This window comes from Rana temporaria, chromosome 9, assembly GCF_905171775.1.
Source record: "Rana temporaria chromosome 9, aRanTem1.1, whole genome shotgun sequence".
NCBI lineage: Eukaryota > Metazoa > Chordata > Amphibia > Anura > Ranidae > Rana > Rana temporaria.
In genome coordinates, this window is record NC_053497.1 from 105,168,019 (window position 1) to 105,192,403 (window position 24,385).

Genomic DNA, 24,385 nt, shown 5'->3' on the forward strand with positions numbered 1-24,385 from the left:
TGTGCCTCCTAAAGATATAATTGAAAAGGGCAAAAATAAATAAAAAAAAGTTCTAGCTGCAATATATAGTCTTTTTAATGCTGACCTATTACAAACCACGTTCTAGGCCTTATTGCTAACCACTTGGCCATAGATTTTTTAGGTACTTTGGCTACCAGAACTAGAATGTTTGTTTAAAATTTATAACAGACCTGTAAGATTTATAGAAATTCTTCTGTTGCAGTAATGCATGTTGGGGGTGTTGCATTGCCATTAATTTGGCATGGCACCCAAAAGCGCTAATGCACCACAAAAATGTTCACAGTCCCTTATATTTTTTAAATTATTTTATTGCCATGTGGTATAAGGCACAAGTGCAAAATGTGTAAATACCTTTACCAACCATGTTTAGGGATCCCATCCTGGTTACGTGCTTTGTTTTAGTCTGCTTGTTCTTTGTCTTTTCAGACGTCTATTGTAAGCTTTTGTACTGTATCCAAGTTATTATTTATTTATTTTTTCTTGCATTCATTCAATTTTGTCCTGAATTTTCTGAGTACTCAAACGGCATCTTGTTTTACTGAATCACTTTCTCTTCTTGCCCACATTGATCAACTTGACCTGGTCCCAGCTGTATAGGTTGTCCTCTTTTCTGAATATCTGGAGTATCTTTTTGGTATTAATTATTCATTGAATTGCCTGAGGACATCCAGATCTGACATTTAACTGTAGCTAACAATACTGACGTTTACTCAGATATTACAAACTGAAAAGTCATAATACTTCTTGAGGAAGCCGTTATGAATGTCCTGACACGCAATCCATGATCATTTCTCTGACATGACGTCTTCAATCCATCTGAAATAATCTGGGTTTCCATCACCAATTGGCACTGTCAGGATATCTGGTGTTTCAAAGGGATGAACATATCTAAAAACAAAACATAACATACCTCAATTTGTTTTGTTTATCTTTTTATGAATGGTAAACTGCAATCAAAGAAACTCTCAGATCTCCATCTTTGGAATGACTGATGTGATGCTAACGCAGTGGTCATTAACCCTGTCCTCATGGCCCACTAACAGGCCAGGTTTTCATGTATTACCTTGGGGAGATGCAGACTAGAATACTGCAATCACTGAGCAGCAAATTATATCACCTGTGATGTATGTCAGTTATCTTGCAAACTGGCCTGTTAGTGGGCACCGAGGACAGGGTTGATGACCACTGTCCTAACGAATAAAATATGCTAAGGATCCTTTCACACTGGTCAACTGCAATGCAGTGTGGTTCTGAACCCATTTTAATGCAGGCTGCAGCAAACCAGCCCCTTTAATTTTAGATAAGCAGCCAATACACCACCACAAAAGTTTAACAGACATGCAGTATTCTATAACACGCAGATCGTTTTGTTGCAGTGAGCTACAATGTAAGTGTGCTCCAGTGAACAGCCACAGCACTTACACCATTTAAGGTGTGTTGTGGGAATACATAATAAAACCCATATTAACACTAAGCGTATGTGTGAATGGGTCTTAAAACTTTAATTGGCTACACATATTTTAAAGCTAAATTCCAGGGAAAGGAAAAGTTCTCCCTTGTAGTTGGGCTGCTGCTGCACTGCAGGGCTTCAGTCCATGTTTAGGTCTAGAAGGCAACAAAAAGAATTCCCTGTACATTTTTAATTTTAGAGTACAGTACACAATAATTTATAGACTACTACAGTGCATCCGGCAAGTATTCACAGCGCTTCACTTTTTCCACATTTTATATTATAGCCTTATTCCAAAATGGATTTTTTTTTCCTCAAAATTCTACAAACAATACCCCATAATGACAATGTGTGTCACGTATTTTGTGGATGAGCCTGATATGCAGAGAGAGGCCTCTTACGCCCCTGACTCGCAGCCCCTGATAGAGAGAACAGGAGGCACGGGAGTGCAAGGTAGCACGAGTGCCTGGCAGGATCAATAGCTGGTGGGCAGTCCGGAAGTTCCAGAGGACTTAGTAGCTGGATCAGCAAACTTGACAGAAAACTGGAGCAGACTTGTAACAGGAGACACTTGCTGGTAGCAGGTAGGTAGCTCCAGGAAAGATGCACGGGAAGATCAGGCAAGCCGGGTCGAACACAGATGGACGGTACAGGAACAGATGCAGTAGATGAGAACACAGGGCAAGTTGGGTCAATAGCAGGCAGGCACGGATAGATCAGGCAGGTGCAAGGTCATGGACAAGCCGGGGTCAGATGCAGGCGGATATCAGAGGTAGTCACAAGGGAAACCCTGTCAAACAGGATCGGGTTCAGACAATCAGATAAGGCACAGGAACGCTGTAGATCAGACAGCAGGGCTTAGGACAACAAACCGAGTTTAAATAGCCTGCCTGGCTTGAAAGACTGCGCACGCTCCTGTACGCATGCGCAAAGGCACCCGTAAGCGCGCACTGACAGGAATGGAACTACTGTTCCCAGCCAGCCTTTCCTGACATTGCCCCCCTCCAAGGGGCAGCCTCCGGATGCCCAACCGGGCCATTTTCTCAGGGTGGGAACGTTTGAAGGATTGGATCAGTCTCTTGGCATAAATATTACCTTCAGGCTCCCATGGGTTCTCTTCCGGACCATACCCTTTCCATTTGATAAGGAATTGAACCTGATTATTTCTCTTCCTACAATCCATGATTGCTTCCACTTTGAATCCTTCCTCCCCATTGATTACTATGGGCTCGGGAGGACCAATAATTTGTCCTTGAAAAGAGTTGGGAACGGCAGGTTTTAATAAAGAAACATGAAAGACGGGGTGTACCCGGAATAAATCCGGCAAGTTCCAGCTCGTATGCCACCTCGTTGATCCTTCTCTTTACTGGAAAAGGACCCACAAACCTGGGGCCCAACTTCTTTGATGGGCATGTGAGCCTAAGGTTTACTGTGGACAGCCATACCTGGTCCCCGGGCTCCAGGATCAAGTCTCCTCTTGTCAAGTTTCTTTGTTGAGCTCCTGTGCTTTGGTCATTGTGTCTTGTGATAGTTTGTTGATACTGAAAAAAATTACAGTCTCCAGCACAGCTGGCACGGAACAATCGGGAATTGGGCAGTAATGATGGATGGTATCTGTAATTGGCAAAGAACGGAGTTTGTTTAATAGTGGAGTGGATAGAGTTGTATGCAAATTCGGCTAACGGTAACACTGACAGCCAGTCGTCCTGAGAGAAAGAAGAAAAACAGCGGAGGTACTGTTTGAGGGTTTGATTAGTCCTCTGTTTGCCCATTTGTGGGTGGTATGCAGAAGAAAAAAATTTGATGCCAAGGGACTTGCATAAGGCTTTCCAGAACCTGGAGGTGAATTGTACTCCCCTGTCTGAGATGATGTTGGCCTGAACTCCATGCAGTCTGACAATCTCCTTGATAAAGACTTGTGTGTCTTCGGGGGCAGAAGGTGTTCATTTCAAGGGATTGAAATGTGCCATTTTGGACAGCCGGTCCACTACCACGAAGATGGCAGTATGGCCCTCTGCGGGAGGGAGTTCTACAATAAAGTCCATAGAAATTAATTTCCAAGGCCTATCTGGGACAGGTAGCGGTTTGAGCAGACCCCAGGCTTTGGTTTTATTAAAAAGGGGGGATAGGGTTGGGACTTTGAATGAGGCATATGATAGACACTACCACAGGCCTCCATCCCTGTAAATGTATAAAAAAGGGGGTAGAGTTGGGACTTTGAATGAGATGCATTTTTAGCAGTATGCGATTAAATATATATATATATATATATATATATATATATATATATATATATATATATATATATATATATATATGGAATATAAAAAATGTTTCCATGATAGCCAGGCTCAAAGTTGCCAACCAAAAAAGCACTAAACCAAATTGATCTGTCTAACTGTATGTAATTAAAAACAGAGGTTTAGTTGCATGTATTTGCAATTGCATGTTTAAGCTGCAGGCCAAATGTCAAGGCACTCCGTGTACTGCAGTCCTAGCTATGATTTTAAAGCCTCCTAATAAGGAGCACAGGCGTGCTAATCAAAAGATAGGGGGCAGGTGGTAACCTAAACCCACCCCTACCTATAGTTGGTCTGGCAAAAAAGAGCACTGGAATAACAAAAGAAATACAGGAGTGGAACCAAAACATGCCTACCAAACCAAAATACCACCAGACTAAGTGTGGACCACATCAAATTGGGTCAGCTAGTCAAAAAATGACAATGCATAAGTTAACTGTTTGGTGGTAGATCGGTGGAGGCACTCTATTCCACTCCTGAAAACGCATCTCCATCCCTAAATCGTTTTAAAAAGGGGGGATAGGGTTGGCACTTTGAATGAAGCAAATGATAGACACTATCACAGGCCTCCATCCCTGTAAATGTATAAAAAAGGGAGTAGAGTTGGGACTTTGAATGAGATGCGTTTTTAGCAGTATGCGATTAACTATATATATGGAATATATATTTTTTTCCATAATAGCCAGGCTCAAAGTTGCCAACCAAAAAAGCACTAAACAAATTGATCTGTCTAACTGCATGTAATTAAAAACAGAGGTTTAGTTGCATGTATTTATACATATTAATTTCTAAGGCCTATCTGGGACAGGTAGCGGTTTGAGCAGACCCCAGGCTTTGGTTCCATTTCTCTTGTTATGGGTACAGACTATGCATGACTCCACATATTTTTTACAGTCCTTTTCCACTTGCGGCCACCAAAACGTGCTATGCACCAGGTCATATGTCTACGATGCACCAAAGTGCGAAGGCTAATGCATGTTAGTGACAGAGTTCAAGTATGATGACTGAGATTTTCTGGTATAAAGATTTTGTCATTAAACCAGAGTAAGCCATCTCTTGCTAACCACCTTGCTTCAGAGGGATGAGAGACTTCAGAAGAAGCTTGTTTAATCCGGCATAGTAGATCTTCCTGTAACACGAGAAAGCTATTTGCAGGCAGGATGGTATCTGGAGATGCAGGTGTTTTGGGGTCATTAAACATGCGGGACAAAGCATCGGGCTTCGTATTTTTTGACCCGGGCCGATTAAATGATGTGGAAGGAGAATCTGGAAAAGAATAAAGCCCACCTGGCTTGACGTGGTTTTAATCTTTTCGCAGATCTCAGGTATTCCAGATTTTTATGGTCAGTGTAAATCGGGATCGGGGGGAGCTGCTCCTTCCAAATGGTATCGCCACTCCTCCAATGCAGCTTTTATTTCCAACAGCTCCTGGTCTCCTATATCATAATTCTTCTCTGCAGCTGATAACTTACGGGAGAAGAATGCAATAGGGAACAGCAGAGCCTTGGGGCCCTGTCATTGCAAGAGCACTGCCCTGACAGCAACTTTAGAAGCATCAACTTCCAGGACAAATGGTAGGGTAGAATCGGGGTGTTTTAACACGGAAGCAAAGGTGAACTGTCACTTGAGGGTGTCAAAGGCAACTTGGGCTTCAGGGGACCAGTGAAACCAGACTCCCTGCTTGGTCAACTGTGTAAAAGGGGATATGATGGCTGAGAACCTTTTGATAAACTTCTGGTAAACGTTTTCAAAGCCTCCTACAAACCTTTGAATCCCCTTTTTGTCTGTAGGGACTGGCCATTCCAGGATCACAGAAATCTTCTGAGGGTCCATTTTTAATGCCTTCGACCAAAATGATCAAACCCAGAAATTGTATGCTTTTTGTTTTTCAAATTCACATTTTTCTACTAGAGGAAGAGGATAACGGTTTTTGATGGTTATTTTGTTTAGGTCCCGAATAGTCAATACAGGGTCGTAGAGTGTGGTCCTTCTTTTCTACGAAGAAGATGCCAGCTCCTGCAGGAGATGTGGACGGGCGGATAAACACCTTCTCAAGGTTCTCATCAATATATTGGCGTAACAGTTCTTGATGAAGGTTGGCAATAGTGGCTGGAAGAGGGGTCATCTCCTGTGTGACCGGGCCTGACTTGATAGCGGACCCATCCGCAAGATGTACTAACAGTCATTTGGGCTTTAGGTAGTAAAGGGATCAAATTTTTAGCTGCGAAGATGGAGTCCATGAAGCAGCTGCATGCCCCTGAGTCAATTTCTCCCCATTGATTACTACGGGCTCGGGGGAACCAAAATTCGTCCTGGAAAATAGTTGGGAACGGCAGGTATTAATAAAGAAACATGAAAGACTGGGTGTACCCGGAATTAATCCAGCAGTTCCAGCTCGTAGGCCACCTCGTTGATCCTTCTCTTTACTGGAAAAGGACCCACAAACCTGGGGCCCAACTTCTTTGACGGGCATGTGAGTTTAAGGTTTACTGTGGACAGCCATACCTGGTTCCCGGGCTCCAGGATCAATTCTCCCGGTCTTCTCTTGTCAAGTCTCTTTAAGCTCCTGTGCTCTGGTCATTGTGTCTTGTAATAGGCGCATAGGCATCCGTAAGCTCGCACTGACATGAATGGAACTACTGTTCCCAGCCAGCCTTTCCTGACAATGTGAAAGAAGTTTGTTTGAAATCTTTGCAAATTTTTTAAAAACATGCACAGCCTTTTGCTCAATACTTTGTTGAAGCACCTTTGGCACCAATTACAGCCTCAAGTCTTTTTGTGTATGATGCTACAAGCTTGGCACACCTACTTTTGGGCAATTTCTCCCATTCTTCTTTCCAGGACCTCTCAAGCTCCATCAGATTGGATGGGGATCGTTCGTGCACAGCCATTTTCAGATCTCTCTAGAGATGTTCAATCGGGTTCAAGTCTGGGCTCTGGCTGGGCCACTTAACGAGCCGCTGTCCCATAGCCACTCCTTTGTTATCTTCATTTTGTGCTTATGGTTGTTGTCCTGTTGGAAGATGAACCTTTGCCCCAGTCTGAGATCCAGAGTGCTCTGGAGCAGGTTTTTATCAAGGGTGTGTCTGTACATTTGCTTCATTCATCTTTCCCTCAATCCTGACTAGTCTCCCAGTTCCTGCGGCTGAAAAACATCCATATAGCATGATGCTGCCGCCACCATGCTTCACTGTAGCGATGGTATTGGCCAGATGAGTGGTGCCTGGTTTCCTCCACACATGATGCTCGTCACTCAGGCCAAAGCGTTCAATCTTTGTTTCATCAGACCAGAGAAATTTGTTTCTCATGGTCAGAGTACTTCAGGGGCCTTTTGACAAACTCCAGATGGGCTGTCATGTGCTTTTTTTACTGAGGTGTGGCTTTTGTCTGGCCACTTTAACATACAGGCCTGATTGGTGGAGTGCTGCAGAGATTGATGTTCTTCTGGAAGGTTCTCCTCTCTCCACAGAGAAACGCTGAAGCTCTGTCAGAGTGACCATCCAGTTCACCTCCCTGAGTAAGGCCTTTTTCCCCAGATTGCTCAGTTTGGCTGGGCAGCTCGCTCTAGGAAGAATGCTGGTGGTTCCAAACTTCTTCCATTTATGGATGATGATGGTAATTGTGACCTTCAATGCTGCAGAAATTTTTCTATACCCTTCCCCAGATCTGTGACTCGATACAATCCTGTCTAGGAGGTCCACAGACAATTCTTCGGACTTCATGGCTTTGTTTTGAGCTCTGACATGCACTGTTAACTGTGTGACCTTTTTTTTTATATAGACAGGTGTGTGCCTGTCCAAATCATGTCCAACTGAATTTACCATAGGTGGATTCCAATCAAGTTGTAGAAACATCTTAAAGTGCAGCTCCACCCTCTTTGACTACCTGGCTTCATCCCCTGTAGTTCTGTCTCCCTAAATAGATTTGGCATATTTAAAAAAAAATTGGTAAAAAACTCACTGTTAGATTATTAATTTATTTGTTGTTCCGGTCGCAGCCGCAGCGACTCCAGCGGCCTCAGCGTGTCATCTACTGACCGCTATGCCTCCTGGGAGATGTTTGTCATCAATCCCAGGAGGCCGTGGGCCGTAGCATTGCAGAGACGCCCGGCGCCATTTTAAATAAGGGAAAACTGGCATTATTTGCCAGTGTTTACCTAGCGTCCAAAGGAGTAACATCCCCGGGGGAGGATAAACTATTTGAGAGCGGTAAGTGTCGTAGATAATGCTGGGGGTCAAAAGCAGCAGCGTGATGGGCGCAGTGACAGCGGCAGTGTGATGAGCGCAGCCTCAGCATAATGGGCGCAGTGACAGCGGCAGCGTGATGATGGCAATGTGCGGCGGGACATGTGCTGTGATGGGGGACAATGTGCGGTTTGCTGTGATGGGGGACAATGTGCGGTGAGACATTTGCTGTAATGGGGGACATTTGCTGTGCTGGGGAGGAGATGTTTACATAGCTCTGACACTGGAGAAAAAAAAAAAAAAAAAACATGAAACTGAAACTTATTACACTGCTTGTGTAGCACTGAGCATGTGCGAGATTTGAAAGTCTGAAATCCAGGAATACATACACTCTGGCTTCATGATGCCCACACTTAAGATGGCCACAGTCTATTTATAGTTTATAAACTTTCTAAATGCTGTAACAACCTAACAAAACGGACCTTAGTTTACAGACTAAGGGGCAGATCCACAGAGATCTGCACCCGTGCAGTGTATCAGAGATACGCTACACCGCCGTAACTTACCCGGCTTTAGTTCGAATCCATAAAGATTTCACGCCGTAAGTTACGGCGGCGTAGTCTATCTCTGGCGGCGTAACGGCGCGTAATTCAAATCGCGATTAGGGGGCGTGTTTCATTTAAATGAAGCGCGTCCCCGCGCCAAATGAACTGCACATGCGCCGTCCCTAAATTTCCCGCCGTGCTTTGCGCTAAATGACGTCGCAAGGGCGTCATATTTTTTTTAACATAGACGTGAATTACGTCCATCCCGATTCATGGACGACTTACGCAAAAAAATTCAAAATAAACGCGGGAACGACGGCCATACTTAACATGGCAGGTCTAACTATACGCCACGAAATACCAGCTTTAACTATACGCCGGAAGAAGCCGACGTAAAGGAATGCACCGGCCGGTCGTACGTTCGTGGATCGTCGGAAATAGCTAATTTGCATACTCGACGCGGAAAACGACGTGAACGCCACCCAGTGGACGCCAAAGAATTGCATCTTAGATCCGAAGGCATACGAAGACGTAAGCCTGTCGGATCTAAGCCAGATGCCGTCGTATCTTGTTTTGAGGATTCAAAACAAAGATACGACGCGGGTAATTTGAAAGTACGCCGGCGTATCAGTAGATACGCCGGCGTACTCGCTCTGTGGATCTGCCCCTACAGGGGTATTTATATTTAAAAAGTGTAATTGTGGCCAGAGCTCCACTTTAAGAATGATCAGTGGAAACGGGATGCACCTGAGCTCAATTTTGAGTGTCATAGCAAAGGCATTTTTATAAATGTAATTAGGTGGTATTGTTTGGCTGCATCTGTTTTCTTTTCTTATGCTTCCCCCCCCCCCCCTCCTGTTTTCAACTGGTGATCTGGCCAGTAACACACCACTTGTAGTACAAGCGCCATCTTTAACCCTTTCATGCCTAAGCCTATTTCTGACATTTGGCATTTATAAGTTAAAAATCCATATTTTTTGCTAGAAAATTACTTGGAACCCCCAAGCATTTTATATATTTTTTAGCAGAGAATCTAAAGAATAAAATGGCGATTGTTGCAATATTTTATGTAGCACGGTATTTGTGCAGCAGTGTTTTAAACGCAACTTTTGGGGAAAAAGGACACTTTTTCATTAATTTAAAAAAACGAGATGGTAAAGTTAGTCCAATTTTTTTGTATAATGTAAAAGATGATGTTACGCCAAATAAATAGATACCAAACATGTCATGCATTATAATTGCATGCATTCGTGGAATGGTGACAAACTACGGTACCTAAAAATCTCCATAGGCGACGCTTGAATATTTTTTTATGGCTACCAGGTTAGAGAAGGTCTAGTGCTAGAATTATTGCTCTCGCTCTGACGATCGCGACGATACCTCATATGTGTGATTTGAACACTGTTTATATATGCGGGCGCTACTTCCATATGCGTTTTCTTTGCTGCGCAAGCTTGCTGGGACGAGGGCGCTTTAATATTCTTAATTTATATTATTAAAGCGGGGTTCCTATTACATTTTTCAAATTTAAAAAATATCTGCTTTCATCTCTTTCTTTACGTCTCTATGGTGTCACTTGCTATTTTAAAATGTCCCGCCGTTCCACCGAGTTATTGTAAAGGAACACTTTATATCTTTGCCTCTTGAACGTTCTCATTTTGCTTGTGGGCAATATTAAGCCCACAAGCAATTACTTCCGGGGGTAATGGGGATGACTAGTTGAAAGGGCCGCGCGTCCCGCCCCATTCTCGTGCGTCCGCAATAGACCTGCAGCGTCGCGCCCTCAAACACTTGGGTTGCCATCTAAACGAGCAGCGGCAGCGGCGAAAGTGCACGCCGTTGTGATGGCAACCCATAAACATCAACAAGCCGGGAGACAGGGGAAGCGCACAGCATCCTGGGAGCCGAGGGAGCTGAGGTCAGGATCCGAGGTGTATAGAAAGGCAGATTTCGTGGGACCGCATAGCAACAGGCTTTTCGAAGTGGCTAGACGTTAGAAGTGGCAGATCGGGTCTCCCGGTGGGACAGGAGGCCCGGTCAGAGCGGCGGGAGGCAGTATGGCCCCTCCCGCTCCTCCGGGATAACAACCGAGCGGCTTTTAGTGGCATCGGTTGTTATCCCTGGAAAGCTGATCGCCCGCTCTGAAAAACAGTACCGGGATGATGCCTGCAGCTACGGGAATAACCCCCATATATGCGTACACTCGGCGGGAAGGGGTTACGCCTGGAGGGAGTGTTATGTACTAGCAAACGTAAAAAAAATAACAAATTCAAGCCAAACTCCAGATAATACTTTGTAAGCAGTTACAGTAAATATTTTTTTTTTCCCCATTTCCCTCTGGGTTAAAGTTTTTACATAAATAAAACTGATCATTTTTAAGCACCCCTGCTAATATTAAATGGTTTCTCATCTCTGTGACTTATACATTTGACTGGAGAGCTTATTCTTTTGAAAAACACACTTACTGACTGGATCACCAGGTGAGAAAAAAAAAAAAAAAAAACCCTAAAAAAGAAAATAAATGCAGCCATCACATTAAGAATTGGTAAGCTACAATATTATAAACCTTTGCGGTTTTTTAGGCTTTTAGGTTTATTACCACTTTAAAACCGACTGTTAACTGTTAGGAGGTGACCCTGCTCACATTAGATTAAAGCGGAGTGACAGGCAAAAATACAATTAGGTCTTAAACAATAGACCACCCTACCCTTGTTTTTGGATATAGTTTTTTTTTATATATATATATATATATATATATATATTTTGTGTACCTTTCTAGTGTTTTGAAGGTGTACTTCTGTCCTAACCTCACCGCGAGGTACGTAATTTCTGCATCAGCCCCCGCTACCTTCTGGGACTTGTGTGTGCCCCAGAAGATTACGTGGCCATTCAGAAAGGGCAGCACGACTCTTTCATGCACAGTAGCAAAACCAGCTGTGAAGCCTGAAGGCTTCACTGCCGGTTTCCCTTAGTTGCAACTCCGGCGCTTGCACCTGAACCAATGGACGAATTGGCTTTGGGGGGCAACATCGCAGGATCCCTGGACAGGTATAAGCTGCTTACTTTTACATTTGTTTTGTTTTTTTAGAGGCTAGAACTCCGCTTTAAATAGGGAGTGAGAGACAGAAGTCCTAGGAAAGTGGGGTAAATTGACCACCCAGGTGTGTGAGAATGGGAGGAGGATCCATAAGGGAGGGCATTCCAGTAACAACTGAGGGAAAGGGGCCTTTTTAACCATCCACGGCTGAAGTTTGCCACTTGCTGTCTCTGTGATAAGGCATTTGGTCTGTCCTCTCCTGCTTTGGGTATGCCATTTCAAACATTTTATCAAGGACAGTCTAAATTCCCCTGTTCCCAGGGTTTCTTTTGGTGATTCTCCTTCCTCTTTAGCTATGGTCAACTGCCCCTAGCTACATAACCAACTCATCTCAAGATATCTCCCAAATTGTTCACGCCGCTCCTCCCAAGACATCTTGCTCTCTAGCTCTCTCGCCACCTTCTCCCATGCTCGCCTTCAGGACTTCTCCAGAACCCCGTCCGTCCTCTGGAATGCCCTACCCATTCATGTTTAATTGGCTTCTACCCTGTCCTCCTTTAGGTGATCCTTGAAAACTCATTTATTCAGGGAAGCCTATTCCCACCTAAAAACTGTACTTCAGCCACCTCCATCAGATGATCCCCTGCGCTACCGTATTTGACGGCGTATAAGGGCGACTGGACGTATAAGACGACCCCCTAATTTTCCAACTAAAAGGTTAGTCCAGTCTGTCTGGAAGCTGGGGGGTAGTCATAACAGCCGCTGACAGGAACAGACTTTATTCAGCTTTTTTAAAATCTCACTGTGCCATTGCATGCAGCACCTCACTGTGCCATTGCATGCCTCACTTCGACGATCTCCATCTCCCTGTCTTGCAGAGTCAGTAAGACTGAAGGCGTCCATTGTTCAAAAGCCACGCCTCCTGCTCCTGCTGTTCCGTGATAGGTGGAACACTCAGTTAGCCAGCAGAGCCTGTGTTTAGTGTTCCGCCTATCATGGACATCCTCGGCCTTGGACGAGGGGACGTTCGTGATAGGCGGAACACTGAACACAGACTCTGCTGGGAAACTTGAGTGTTTTGCCTATCATGGAACAGAACGAGGAGGTGGCGCGGCTTTTGAACAATGGACGTCCACAGTCTGACTGATTCTGAATACTGGCGTATAAGACGACCCCCATTTTTGAGGCATATTTAAGTATAAAATGTCGCTGGAAAATACGGTTATCTTTTGTAACACCTCACTCTCCTTTTAGACTGTAGATCCAGGAGCAGGGTCTTCCTATTGAACAGAACTAGACCTGTATAAAAATCTGCCGCTATTCACACTCGTACCATGTAATAAGGTGAGTGCTGAACACCGAATCAAGTTTGCAAAGCAAGCATTACAGGCTGGCCCTGTGACTGCAGGGTCATGGGACGGTTCCCAAGATGTGCTCAAGGATCACTGATCTGGAAACTGCTAGAGAGGCCCGATGGCAGTCAGATCCTGATAGAAGTGTTAATCAAATAAAGTAGTTAAACCTGCTATAGGTAAAAGGTGAAAAGGCTCCCTTAAGGTAAGGACACTAGCAAACAAAATGGAGTCTCACAGAGTTGCCAGGATTATATGGCGACACCAATTACCTGAAAGTAGTGACATGACTCATGTTCTATGAACTTGTTTTTGTGTCCTGTACTGTATAATAAAGATAAACCATTTTACTTACCCGATTCCCACTCCCACAGTCTCCCTCCAGGCTGCTAAATGATCCCATAGCCGCTTTTCCCTTATGCTCTGGCTGTTGCACGCACTCTGATGTTATCAAATCTAATGCAGAACCGATACTCCTGCATTGGATGTGAGGACATTGTGCAGGGACCGCCCTGTCTTTTCTCCGCTCTCCCCTATGGGGGGATCGGATGAACACGGACCATCTGTCCGTGTTCATCCGATCCGCCAGACGGATGGAAAAGTAGGTTTTTCCTCTGTCACACTTTAGCGGATCAGGTCGGATGTCAGCGGGCATGTCACCACTGACATCCGCGGCTCCATAGAGGAGCACGGAGCGCCCGTTCAGGTCCGCCTAAAAAACTGGCAGGTGGACCTAAATCTACTTTTTCCTGGTTCCCTAGACCTGAATGAACATTGGACCCTTGCAGTGTGGAGTCAGTCTCACTACAAGAGGGGTTTTTCTTTTCCTTTTCCCGGAGATGGGCTTTAAAGGCAACCTGTGTTCAAAAACCTCCTTCCAGTACTGCTCACAGGACCAAAAGCCTAAGTATTTGGTCACATGTTCTCTATTGAACGGGAGGAGCATCCTGCTGATCCTCCCCTTAAGCAGGAAACGTGGCAAAATGCCCCATAACCAGCTCCTATTGATTTTGACAAAATGGGCATTGTTTCTCAACGCAAATAAATACAAGCTGATAACGAAGACCACATGAGAACTCTTTAAACTATCAGACCAATTTTTACACTTCAACCACACATTGTCTCCAAAGATGAGATCTATGCTATGCTTACTTTCATATAAATGAGTATGGAGTCTTTTCACATAAGGGGGAATGTGGGGTGCGGGAGGGGGATATTTGAGGTGGAATGTACAGTGGGGATAGAAAGTTTGGGCACCCCAGGTAAAAAATTGTATTAATGTGCATAACGAAGCAAAGAAAAAATGGAAAAATCTCCAAAAGGAATCAAATTACAGATTAGACATTCTTATAATTTGTCAAAAAAAGTTAGATTTTATTTCCATCATTTACACTTTCAAAATTACAGAAAACAAAAAAATGGCGTCTGCAAAAGTTTGGGCACCCTGCAGAGTTAATATCTTGTACTGCCCCCTTTGGCAAGTGTCACAGCTTGTAAACACTTTTTGTAGCCAGCCAAGAGTCTTTCAATTCTTGTTTGAGGTATCTTTGCCCATTCTTCCTTACAAAAGTCTTCCAGTTCTTTGAGATTTCTGGGCTGTCTGTCATGCACTGCTCTTTTAAGGTCTATCCATAGATTTTCAATTATGTTGAGGTCAGGAGATTGTGAAGGCCATGGCAAAACCTTCAGTTTACGCCTCTTGATGTAATCCCCGTGGATTTTGAGTTACCATCCAAAATTTGCTGAAGTTTTATTGAATCCATTTTTCCTTCTACAAGTGAAATGTTCCCTGTGCCATTGGCTGCAATACAACCCCAAATCATGATTGATCCATCCCCATGCTTCACAGTTGGATAGAGGTTATTTTCATTAAATTCTGTGCTCTTTCTTCTCCAAACGTACCTTTGCTCATTCCGGCCAAAAAGTTATATTTTAACCTCATCGGTCCACAGAACTTGTTTCCAAAATGAATCAGGCTTGTCTATATGTTCATTTGCAAAGTTCAAACGCTGACTTTTGTGGTGAGGACGTAGATGGTTTTCTTCTGATGACTCTTCCATGAAGACCATACAGTGTATTTGTACAAGTATCTCTTTATAGTGGAATCGTGTACCACAACTCCCGTGTCTGCCAGATCTTTCTGGAGGGATCGTGCAGTCAAACGTGGGTTTTGAATTGCTTTTCTCACAATCCTGCAAGCTGTTCTGTCTGATATTTTTCTTGGTCTTCCAGATCTTGCTTTAACTTCCACTGTTCCTGATGACTGCCATTTCTTAATTACATTCCGAACAGAGGATATTGACATTTGCAAATGCTTTGCTATCTTCTTATAGCCTTCTCCAGCTTTGTGAGTGTCAACTATTTTCAGTTTCAGTTTTCTAGAATCTAGACCACTGCTTAGAACCCATGGTGCTGATTGTTGGGGCAAGGTCAGATGAGTCTGGGCAGATGGTCTTCCCAGACGATGATTGAGAACAATCCATGACACTGGCAGGTCTCAGCTTTGCAAAGGGGGCAGTGCATGCCATAAATTCTACAGGGCGCCCAAACTTTTGCAGACACAATTTTTTTGTTTTCTGTAATTTTGAAAGTGTAAATGATGGAAATAAAATCTAACTTTTTTTGACATATTATAAGAATGTCTAATCTGTAATTTGATTCCTTTTGGAGATTTTTCCATTTTTTCTTTGCTTCGTTATGCACATTAATACAATTTTTTACCTGGGGTGCCCAAACTTTCAATCCACACTGTAGATGTTGTGACTTAGGTGTTAGTGGTGCATGGCACAGAGGTATTAAAATGAAATGGATCGGGGAGATGGGTAGGAGGGAGGTTATGGAGGGGTGTAAAAAAGGTAGAATTGGAGGTATGAAGGTGATATGAGGAGGAGAGGTTTGAGTTCAGAGCTACTGTGATGTGGGAGGTAAGATAGTTGTCAGAGAAGCACAGTGACCAGGGAGGGAGGTGGGTGGAAGGTGTTTGTAACTGGAGGAGAGAAGGTGGGGATTTAAGGTGGCGGGCATTCTTTTTAACTTTTTTAAGGGGGTGAACGTCAGACTTTGCTGTTGGGATCCGCAACATCAGATCAGGGGTGTGGCTCACCTTGAGCTGTTGGTAAAATGCAGAAATGTAATTGGCACACAGCTCACCACAGCAGTCTCTCTCTCTCTCTCTCTCCCCCCTCCCATATAAAAACACTGCTCCTGGGACACATGCCCATCCCTGTCTTGAATCTACAGGTATGCTGCTAATTTTCAGGCTCAACTGTGACTTTTTTGTTATAAGCCCTGAGAATACTGCAAAGGAAATTTTGTTTGTGCATAGTTTGTAAGGCTTTTTTAGACCAGCAGCCGAGTAATATTTAGTGCATTCATACCGGATATATCCTGATAATTCGTTTATCTTTGCTGTCCTGGTTTTCATTATCTGCACAAAAAAAAACATATTTAGCAACAGCTAAAAAGGTAAAATAGAAATTGTACTTTAATTATAAAACCATGTTTAAATGCCTATAGAACTTATTGGAATATTAACAAAGAAGACTACATTTTTTATATCAGCCTTAGGCTGGGTTCACACTACTACACTACTTTCATCCTACTTTGCTCTGCTACATTGGTCCTACATTTATCCTACATTGGTCCTACATCCATCCTACTTTCATGAACAGGATACTACTTTGGTCCAACTTCAATGATATTCAATGGGCTAAAGTAGGATCAATGTAGGACCAAAAGTAGTACAGGGAGCATTTTCAAAGTCGGACCGACTTGTGTAGGACCAGTTAAGACAGCTCTCATAGGGAAACATTGATTTTCACACGTCATGCTACATGAGCTCCCAATGTAGGACCGTTTGTCGGACAAGTGTGAACCCAGCCTTTGGGTGTTTTAAGGCAGCAGTGTTCACCCTATTCACCTGGATCTTTGTTGGCTGTTTAGCCTGACCTTATTCCACATTCTCATTATTGTTTTGAGAACTGGAAATTCTGCACTGTTTAATTCATGGCCTTTACTGGTGTAGCACCCTCCTAAGCAGGGCCTCTGTTAGAAATCATGGGGCACCATACAGCCTGATGGGGGGGGGGCCCCCCAACCCTGTCTACACCCCATCCACCAAGTCCCTTCTCTGCTCCCACCCCTCTGTTGACCTAATTGGGCCCAGGAAAATGTAATTTAAGCCCTGGTAAGCAACTAGGAGCGGGGGCGTGGTCTAGTAAAATCAGTTTGTTTAGGCAGAAATTAACAATTAAGCTGATGGTGCCTGGGCTCAGTACAGTCTTATTAGCAGCCCTGCTCCTAGGTAGGTGCTAGGATTAGATAAGTTAGAATTTGTTGTGTTTTTGATAGGTAAATTTAGTTGCCGCACTGTAGTCAGTGTGGCTGCATTTATTTGGTAGGCAAAAGTATCCAGTGAAGCTGTAATCTGCTAGTAAGGTCTTCAGTGTGTTTAGTTGCTGACAGTCTGACCTATAGCTTCACCTGTATCCAGGAAACTTGATAAGTTTCTGGATAATAGGTGTGAAGCTATGCAGATGGCAGCATGAATATCCCAGAGAGGCATGCTCTGATGGCATGCTGGGTAGCTGTGTTTATTCTGTGAGCACACTGAGCTCAGGGTCTTTTCCCAGGAGGGGATTTGTCCAGCCTGGGGGAACACGCTGCCCTCCCAGGTGGAAGCTGCTGTTGGAGATACCTCAGGTGGAGTATCCCACCACTACCCTCAACCCTATCCAAAAATAAAAGCCACAAAATAACATGCCCTAGGCTGGTTATTGAAGAATTGTGCGAATGAGTGGGTCAAAGCCTGTGGGAAAGACCTGGACAGTAATCCTGTGGCTCCTATGGGAGTAGGGCTACACTGGTGTAAAGTAGATTTTCAGAAAAGACAAAATCGTCATGTTGGGTTTTTAAGTAGCAATACAATTGTTCCATATAATAAGCACTTCAGCGTCACTGTATCCTTAAATACTGATTCTGCAGATGCAAAAAGGAATAATCTATACTGACAAAAAATCGAATCCAAATCTGTGTTTTGTTGTATCATATGGTTGGGTTCAAGCAAAAAAATATTCACAACTGTTAAATGTTAGCCTGGCCCATTCACTGCAATAAAATACTGTAGAAAGTGATTATTTTAGCAAAATAATTCTTATATGGGCAAGATCGCAAACCTATGGTCGGGATCCACCACATGCCAGGACCCGGCTCAGCCTCTCAGAGAACTGCTGAGAGCCTGAGTCGGAAGCTCCTGCCCCCTTCACAGTTCAGCACTCCAGTGAGTGAGGGGGAGAAGAGCAGAGTGCTGTGACTGAAAGTCACCACTGCTCAGGGAGCCCTGAAAACGGAGCGATCTGGGGGTTTGATTGCTTGGTTCTCAGTGTTGGAGCCGACAGAGGACCAATGCAGCATTGGACCGATGCTACATCCATCTAGGTAAGTATGAATCTATAAAAAAACAAGCAACCCATGCTTCTCTTTTAAGGGGATAACCTAAACCTGACCTTCGAGCAATGGGTTCCGTGTGGGGCAATCTCCAGACTATGTTCTTCTAAAAATTACCTGCAGATTGCTTTTCAGATCCAGATCACTGCCTCATCACGTGCCGTGTTTCGGAAAACTTGGTGAATAAGCTGGTCAGGCCAACCACCAGGGGATTTTGCATTTGCTGGGTGCCACTATTACCTGTTTCCTGACAATTTCTATGCAGAAGGGATTACACTGACTTAACCCAGCGCTCAATCCCACACAACATTCTCTGGGTTATGTGTCTCACGTGCACCCTCCTCTGTCTTGCCACCATGCAGTCACAGGATGCCTGACTCTGGATCCAGCCTTGCTGTTTCTGGTGCCCCCAACTCACTTTGCACTAACAGCTCCAGGGCTGCTTGCAGTGTGCCCACTGACAGTGTGACAGGCTACCTCTAGTTTTTCCCATTCTCGTAGTCTTCTTTAGCACTGTCAAGTATGGCTGAATCCTCTGCCCTTTTGACTGAGGTTTTCAACTATGGTCATGTATGACATTATGACCCAAGTCAGTCAGTTATTTTCTGACTTGTAGAGGCCACACGCATATTCTTGCACCCTCCCTAGCAAATTCTATATGTGACTGCATCCAGCCTTAATGGTTTATGAGCCAGCAACTACAAAGTCTCTGATTCTGATACAGTACCTCCAGGATCTGAATTTGTACAGCCAGGGGCATGGCCTGTCCTGCCTTTCTGCAGTGAGTTGTGCACATACCAGTTTGTGGACGTTTAGCTAGCTATAAACTTAAGGTGCACCTCCTGGCGCTTGTGTTAGTGTGCATGGGTGTGTTTCTCTGAAGATGAGCATGCTCACAAGACTTGTAATACCGTAAATACTTTCCCTCCTTGTGGTTGGTTCTGTGTCTTTACCAAATACCTTGTGCTTGAGATTGCTGCTGTTCTGATTACCCATTGCATTGAATGCCCTAAACCTGCTTCTGTATTTAGCACCTGTTGCCAACTCTGCCTGCTCCTGTTATCCTCTTGCGGGTGTGGAGATGCAACCCCATGTCACTCTGTTTTCGCAATATACACCTGATTTTTTTTCGCAGGCATGCTGATTACACACCTGTGGGCTGGGTTCATATTCTTTCAAGAGTTAGAGTTTGGCAGACAGGAGGTCTGGCCAAGAAGATCAGGAGGGTCCTAGTAGGAGACGGCTCCATGAGAGAGAGAGAGACACAGGAGGTCTCGAGGATAGTAAGGCTGCAGGTGGCGGCCTGAGCGTGCATGTCCAAAGGAGGCAGATGTGGCTGGCGACTGAGCAGCATGAAGCTGACAAAGTAAGCTACGGAAGGGAGTTGACTCAGAAGGAAAGAGAGGGTCTGAGGAGCAGACCTAAGGCCCAGGTGAGGCCTGAAACTTTACTGTAACGGCAATCAAAGTGTAAAAAAAAAACTGAACCCCCCCCCCCCCCCCCCCAAAGTAGTACAGTGGCCACTATGGGGACACTAAACTATTTTAATGAAAGTGTGGGAAAAAAAAAAGTTAAAGATTTTTTTTTTTTTTAAATGTTTAATAATTGAATAAAAAATAAAAAATAAATGTCCATACTGTCACCACCACACCAATCATACAATGATGCTGTATTGCACTAGTGACAGTATGTTAAAAAAATAATTGTATCCAGCAAGGTGCTCTATTAGGTTTTACATAGACGCAAAATGGCCTTGAGCTCCAAAACGTCATTCTTGCCTAAGGTGGCTTCTGCCTTTCGCCTCAATCAGAACATTGTTTTTTGGTCAATCTATCTGACTCCAGTTCACCAAAAATAAATTTCCCTTCATTTTTTAGATGTAGATCAGAATTTGCAAGTCTATCTCTTAGCCACTGCTTATTTCAGAAGGACCAATTCCCTTTTCGTCATCCTGGATGGACCCTGAAAGGATGCTCCTGTTTCTTGTGCCACCATCTCTAGGTGGCTTAGACAGATCAGCATTCAAGCACTGGGTTACACGTTTTCTTGCCAAAGGTTATTCTGCAAGTTTCCTTGAGTGCTTTTTAGCATCTGTTTCTTAGATGTGCAAGGTTATACCTGGCCCTCCAATCACTTTTTCTTCAAGCTCTACCAGGAGGATGTTTCTGTTTCATCTAATGCCGGCTTTATCCATATATTTCAAGGTCACGGTTCTCAGTTGTCTACTTGGGCCTATTATTAATGGTTTGTTGCATTGCCCACTCTTCACTTGGACTGTTTTGGGATGTTCCAAAGGTTAAATGGTTCAATAGATGGGGAAAAAATTTTGATTTTTTGTTCTCAGTGTAAAATCCCCTTTCTGCACTAAAAATGCATGCACAAAAAAAAAAAAAAAAAAATGCATGCACATTGTTTTCCATGTATTCCAATGACTTCACACCAATGCAGTCAGTTCCAGTCTGTTTGCGGTCAGTCTCTGCACCGGAAACTGACTGGAACTGACTGCACTGGTGTGAACTAGAGCCATTGGCATACATGGAAAACACTGTGCATGCATTTTTAGTGCCAGTTCACACCACAAAAATGTACTCCGGATACGCTCAGTTCTTGCTTACAGTTCACACCACACGCAGTTCCAGTGCGTTTTTAATACAAGTTGCTAGGTTCCAGTACAGTTCTGCGCAGAAAAAATGCAGCACGCTCTACTTTTTTTTTTCTGCACCGGAAACTGACTGGAACTGACTGCACTGGTGTGAACTAGAGCCACTGGAATACATGGAAAACAATGTGCATGCATTTTGTGCAGAAAAAACGCACAGAACTGCATCTGGTGTGAATTAGCAATGTGAATTTTCAGTTTTGATATAGTCGGCTTTGGTTTTCTTTAAACGTGCAATCATGTGCAGGTGACATTCATCTTTTAGATTGATTGTTGGGCACCTGAATGGGCTTTTGAAGAGAACACAGACTCAGGCTGGGTTCACACTATACTACACGACAGTAGTACGACTTTCACCCTACTTTGCTCTGCGACATCGGTCCTACATTGGTCCTACATCCATCCAACTTTCATGAATAGGATACTACTTTGATCCGACTTTGCGATAGTCTGACTTGTTCTTTGACCAATTAAAACAATCCCAGAGTGAGATAAATTTATTTTACTGCTGCTGTAATCACGTCGGATGTCAAAAGTCGGATGGTTAGGACAAGGGTCCTACTTTGATCCGACTTCAATGATATTCAATGGGCTGAAGTAGGATCAAAGTCAGACCAAAGTAGTACATGGAGCATTTTCAAAGTCGGACCGACATGTGTCGGACCAGTTAAGACGGCTCTCATAGGGAAACATTGATTTTCACACGTCATGCGACATGAGCTTCCAATGTAGGAGCGTTTGTCGGACAAGTGTGAACCCGGTCTGAACCCACTAAAAATGTAAAAAAAAGAGCGAAACACAAACTGTCAGAGAGCATTATCACTAATATCTGTGAACGACTGAGAAACACTTACTAAAAGTACCTCAGTAGACTCTTCTATTTCTCCTTTCCAGATGTACCTGTGAAATATCAATAAAATATATAGTATATATAACAGTATATATATTATGTTTAAAACCACTTGGCTGTATGGAACACAGTAACTGTTTAATAGGGGTGCCTGGTCTGTTATGATTCTTATTCATTTATTTTCTATCTTTGGATGGATTATGAAGAGTTAGACCATGGATGGGCTGCAGGTTGAAAACCAATGGGTTAGACCCTCTGTCAGGTTGCTATTGTTGTCTATGTCTGAACTTTGCACTTCCTTTCCCAATGACCATACAGAAAAGAAAGGGAACTTCCTCCTATTATAAAATAAATAAATAAAGAAAGAAAGCAATAAAATCCTTAAAGTAGAACTCCTTGCTAAATCTACTATCTTTAAAGGGGTTGTAAAGGTTTGTTTTTTATTTTCTAAATAGGTTCCTTTAAGCAGCATCTCCCCGCAGGGTTGTAGTCCCAAGGGAGGGGGCGAGCACGCTGACTAACCCCCAGCCAGAACGGCTCGGATGATGGGGGGAAAGCTTACTGAGGAGGAACAGGAAGTGAGAAATTTGGACAAAGGAAAAAAAAACATTTAGAAGGGAAATCAAAGGAAAAGGTAAGTGAACTAACAATGCTCTAGCCTAAAGGAACCTAGTTGGAAAAAAAAACGAACCTTTACAACCCCTTTAATGTTCCTTTTTTTCCATTTTACCTGTTGATCCTGCCTATCCTTTTTTTTTTGTGTCGTTTCCCCGCATCCAATTCGAATAACAGGACACTGTGACCGGCTCTCAATGGAGCAGGTTTACACAGCTCCGGGGAAGCCGCGGTCCGTTCTGGAAAAGGGTCCTGTGCGTCTTTGGGTCAGATTTCAGGTCCGAATTCACGCAAAAATTCATCCCTGAAACGTAGAACAAAGACGCACCGGACCCCCTGCTGCGAGCTGCAGCTAGTTTGAACCCGGCCTCATAGAAGACTGTGCTCTCCCAATAAAAAATAATTCTGCAGCCCTTGCGTATACAGCTTCCTGTGATGGTGTAGCAACAATGCTGCCCTGCCCCTGAATTCAGATCAGAGATGCCAGTCTTTTGTAGGCTATGCCTGCCTAAACTAAAGCTGGATGAAAAAATATTGCTGGGGCATGGCTATCAGTGTTGCCACTGTAGAATGTCAATCAGCACCACACCTAGTCCTGCCCATCGCTAACTAAATATACAACACTGCCTCTGTTGCTGAAACCTCCCCCAATTTGAGCTGCAGTGTCTGTGAAGGCGAGCATGTGAGGCGCAAATAAGGAAGGATTTGCCTCAGTTATGGAAGGTAAAAACTTTTTTCTTAACTTTACTTTATGGGGCTTGTGCATCACATTGTAACTGGATTTTGTATATATTTAGACCGTCACACAGAAAACTTTGATTGTTCTTTTTAAAGTGCACTTTGCAAGAAAATATTAAATCTGAAAAAAATTAGTTGGAGTCGCAAGCTTTCCTGCATGATCTCCGTAAAGCGGTGCATCCCTGGAGGACATTCCTGCACTGTTCTGGAGCCTTTGTCGTGAGCTTTACCAGGTTCCTGAGAGAAGGCCCTGTGATGTCATCCTTGCCTAGGCACTGCGAGCAAACAGTGGAGGAGGGTTCTGTGCAAGGTCTACTTTTAATATTGTCACTTTTTAGATTTTCCTCTCTTACACTATGTTTACTTTGTACTAGGGTTTTACCATAAACTATCCGCTTGGATAGCAGCTACATCTGCAATCTTGATGAATGTTTTCAATGGATTTGCTGGTTGTGACATGAGAATTGGTGTGTGAATTATTGATGTTCGGATACACTTACAGCGATGAGCTTTTTGGCATAATATTCACACTGGCTGCCAGTTTCTTCTCCAGAATGCCCCTAAGGAAATTAGACAAATTAAACAATTTTACCGCCATAGTCATACATGTATTTTCCTGATCTACAATGCAATAGTCCAGTTCTATAACATGAATTTCCATTGTAATGCCCATTCCCCAACAGATGTTGTGCATAAAGCTACCGTCCATCTTTTAATCCCTCTGTGTGTCAATTTATCAATAGGTACATACGTCCCCAGCACACCCTTATCATGAACCGGCAAACGTCACAGCAGTTACCAATTGCTTTAAGCAAACGCATACCCTTTGATAAAGGACCCATCTTGTTTCTAGAATATCACATTTTTTACTGAGTTTGTAGGCAGGTGCTTCCAATAGGGTTCCAGAGGGTTAAACATGTTTCTTCTTCTGGGTTAATGCTCTGAGGTTAACTAAAGGAACCATGCTGCAAATTGTAACAATGTATAAATGTTGCACTGTGTCCTCGGGTTGACCTGCTGAGCTGGTGGTGTTTGAGTAGAAAGGGTTAATGCTCCCGGTCAGGTTTTCACCTCTTTTCAGAAAAGCACCGGCCCTGCAGGTCTAAGAGTGGTCAGGGGAAAGACTGACAAAATGGAGCTGTTACTCTGCTGGAATGGACAACCCCCTTGAGGGGGACCCTAGTTGTGG

At 43.7% G+C, this 24,385-nt stretch overlaps 1 protein-coding gene across 3 annotated transcripts in view; it reads right to left on the reverse strand.

Moving 5' to 3' along the window:
• Positions 1-311: 311 nt before the first annotated feature.
• The window catches only part of LOC120913811 (protein CutA homolog), a 40,327-nt gene continuing 16,253 nt past the window's right edge, over positions 312-24,385 (reverse strand). For 2 of the 3 annotated variants that reach the window (XM_040324056.1, XM_040324054.1), the window contains exons 3-6: positions 23,697-23,756; positions 21,848-21,893; positions 16,267-16,316; positions 312-909 (exon numbers count right to left, since the gene is read on the reverse strand). In XM_040324056.1, the coding sequence (XP_040179990.1) occupies positions 807-909; positions 16,267-16,316; positions 21,848-21,893; positions 23,697-23,756 (259 nt within the window). In that variant the 3' untranslated portion in view covers positions 312-806. The remainder of the gene's footprint in view (positions 910-16,266; positions 16,317-21,847; positions 21,894-23,696; positions 23,757-24,385) is intronic. The other variant, XM_040324055.1, reaches the window with a different exon arrangement.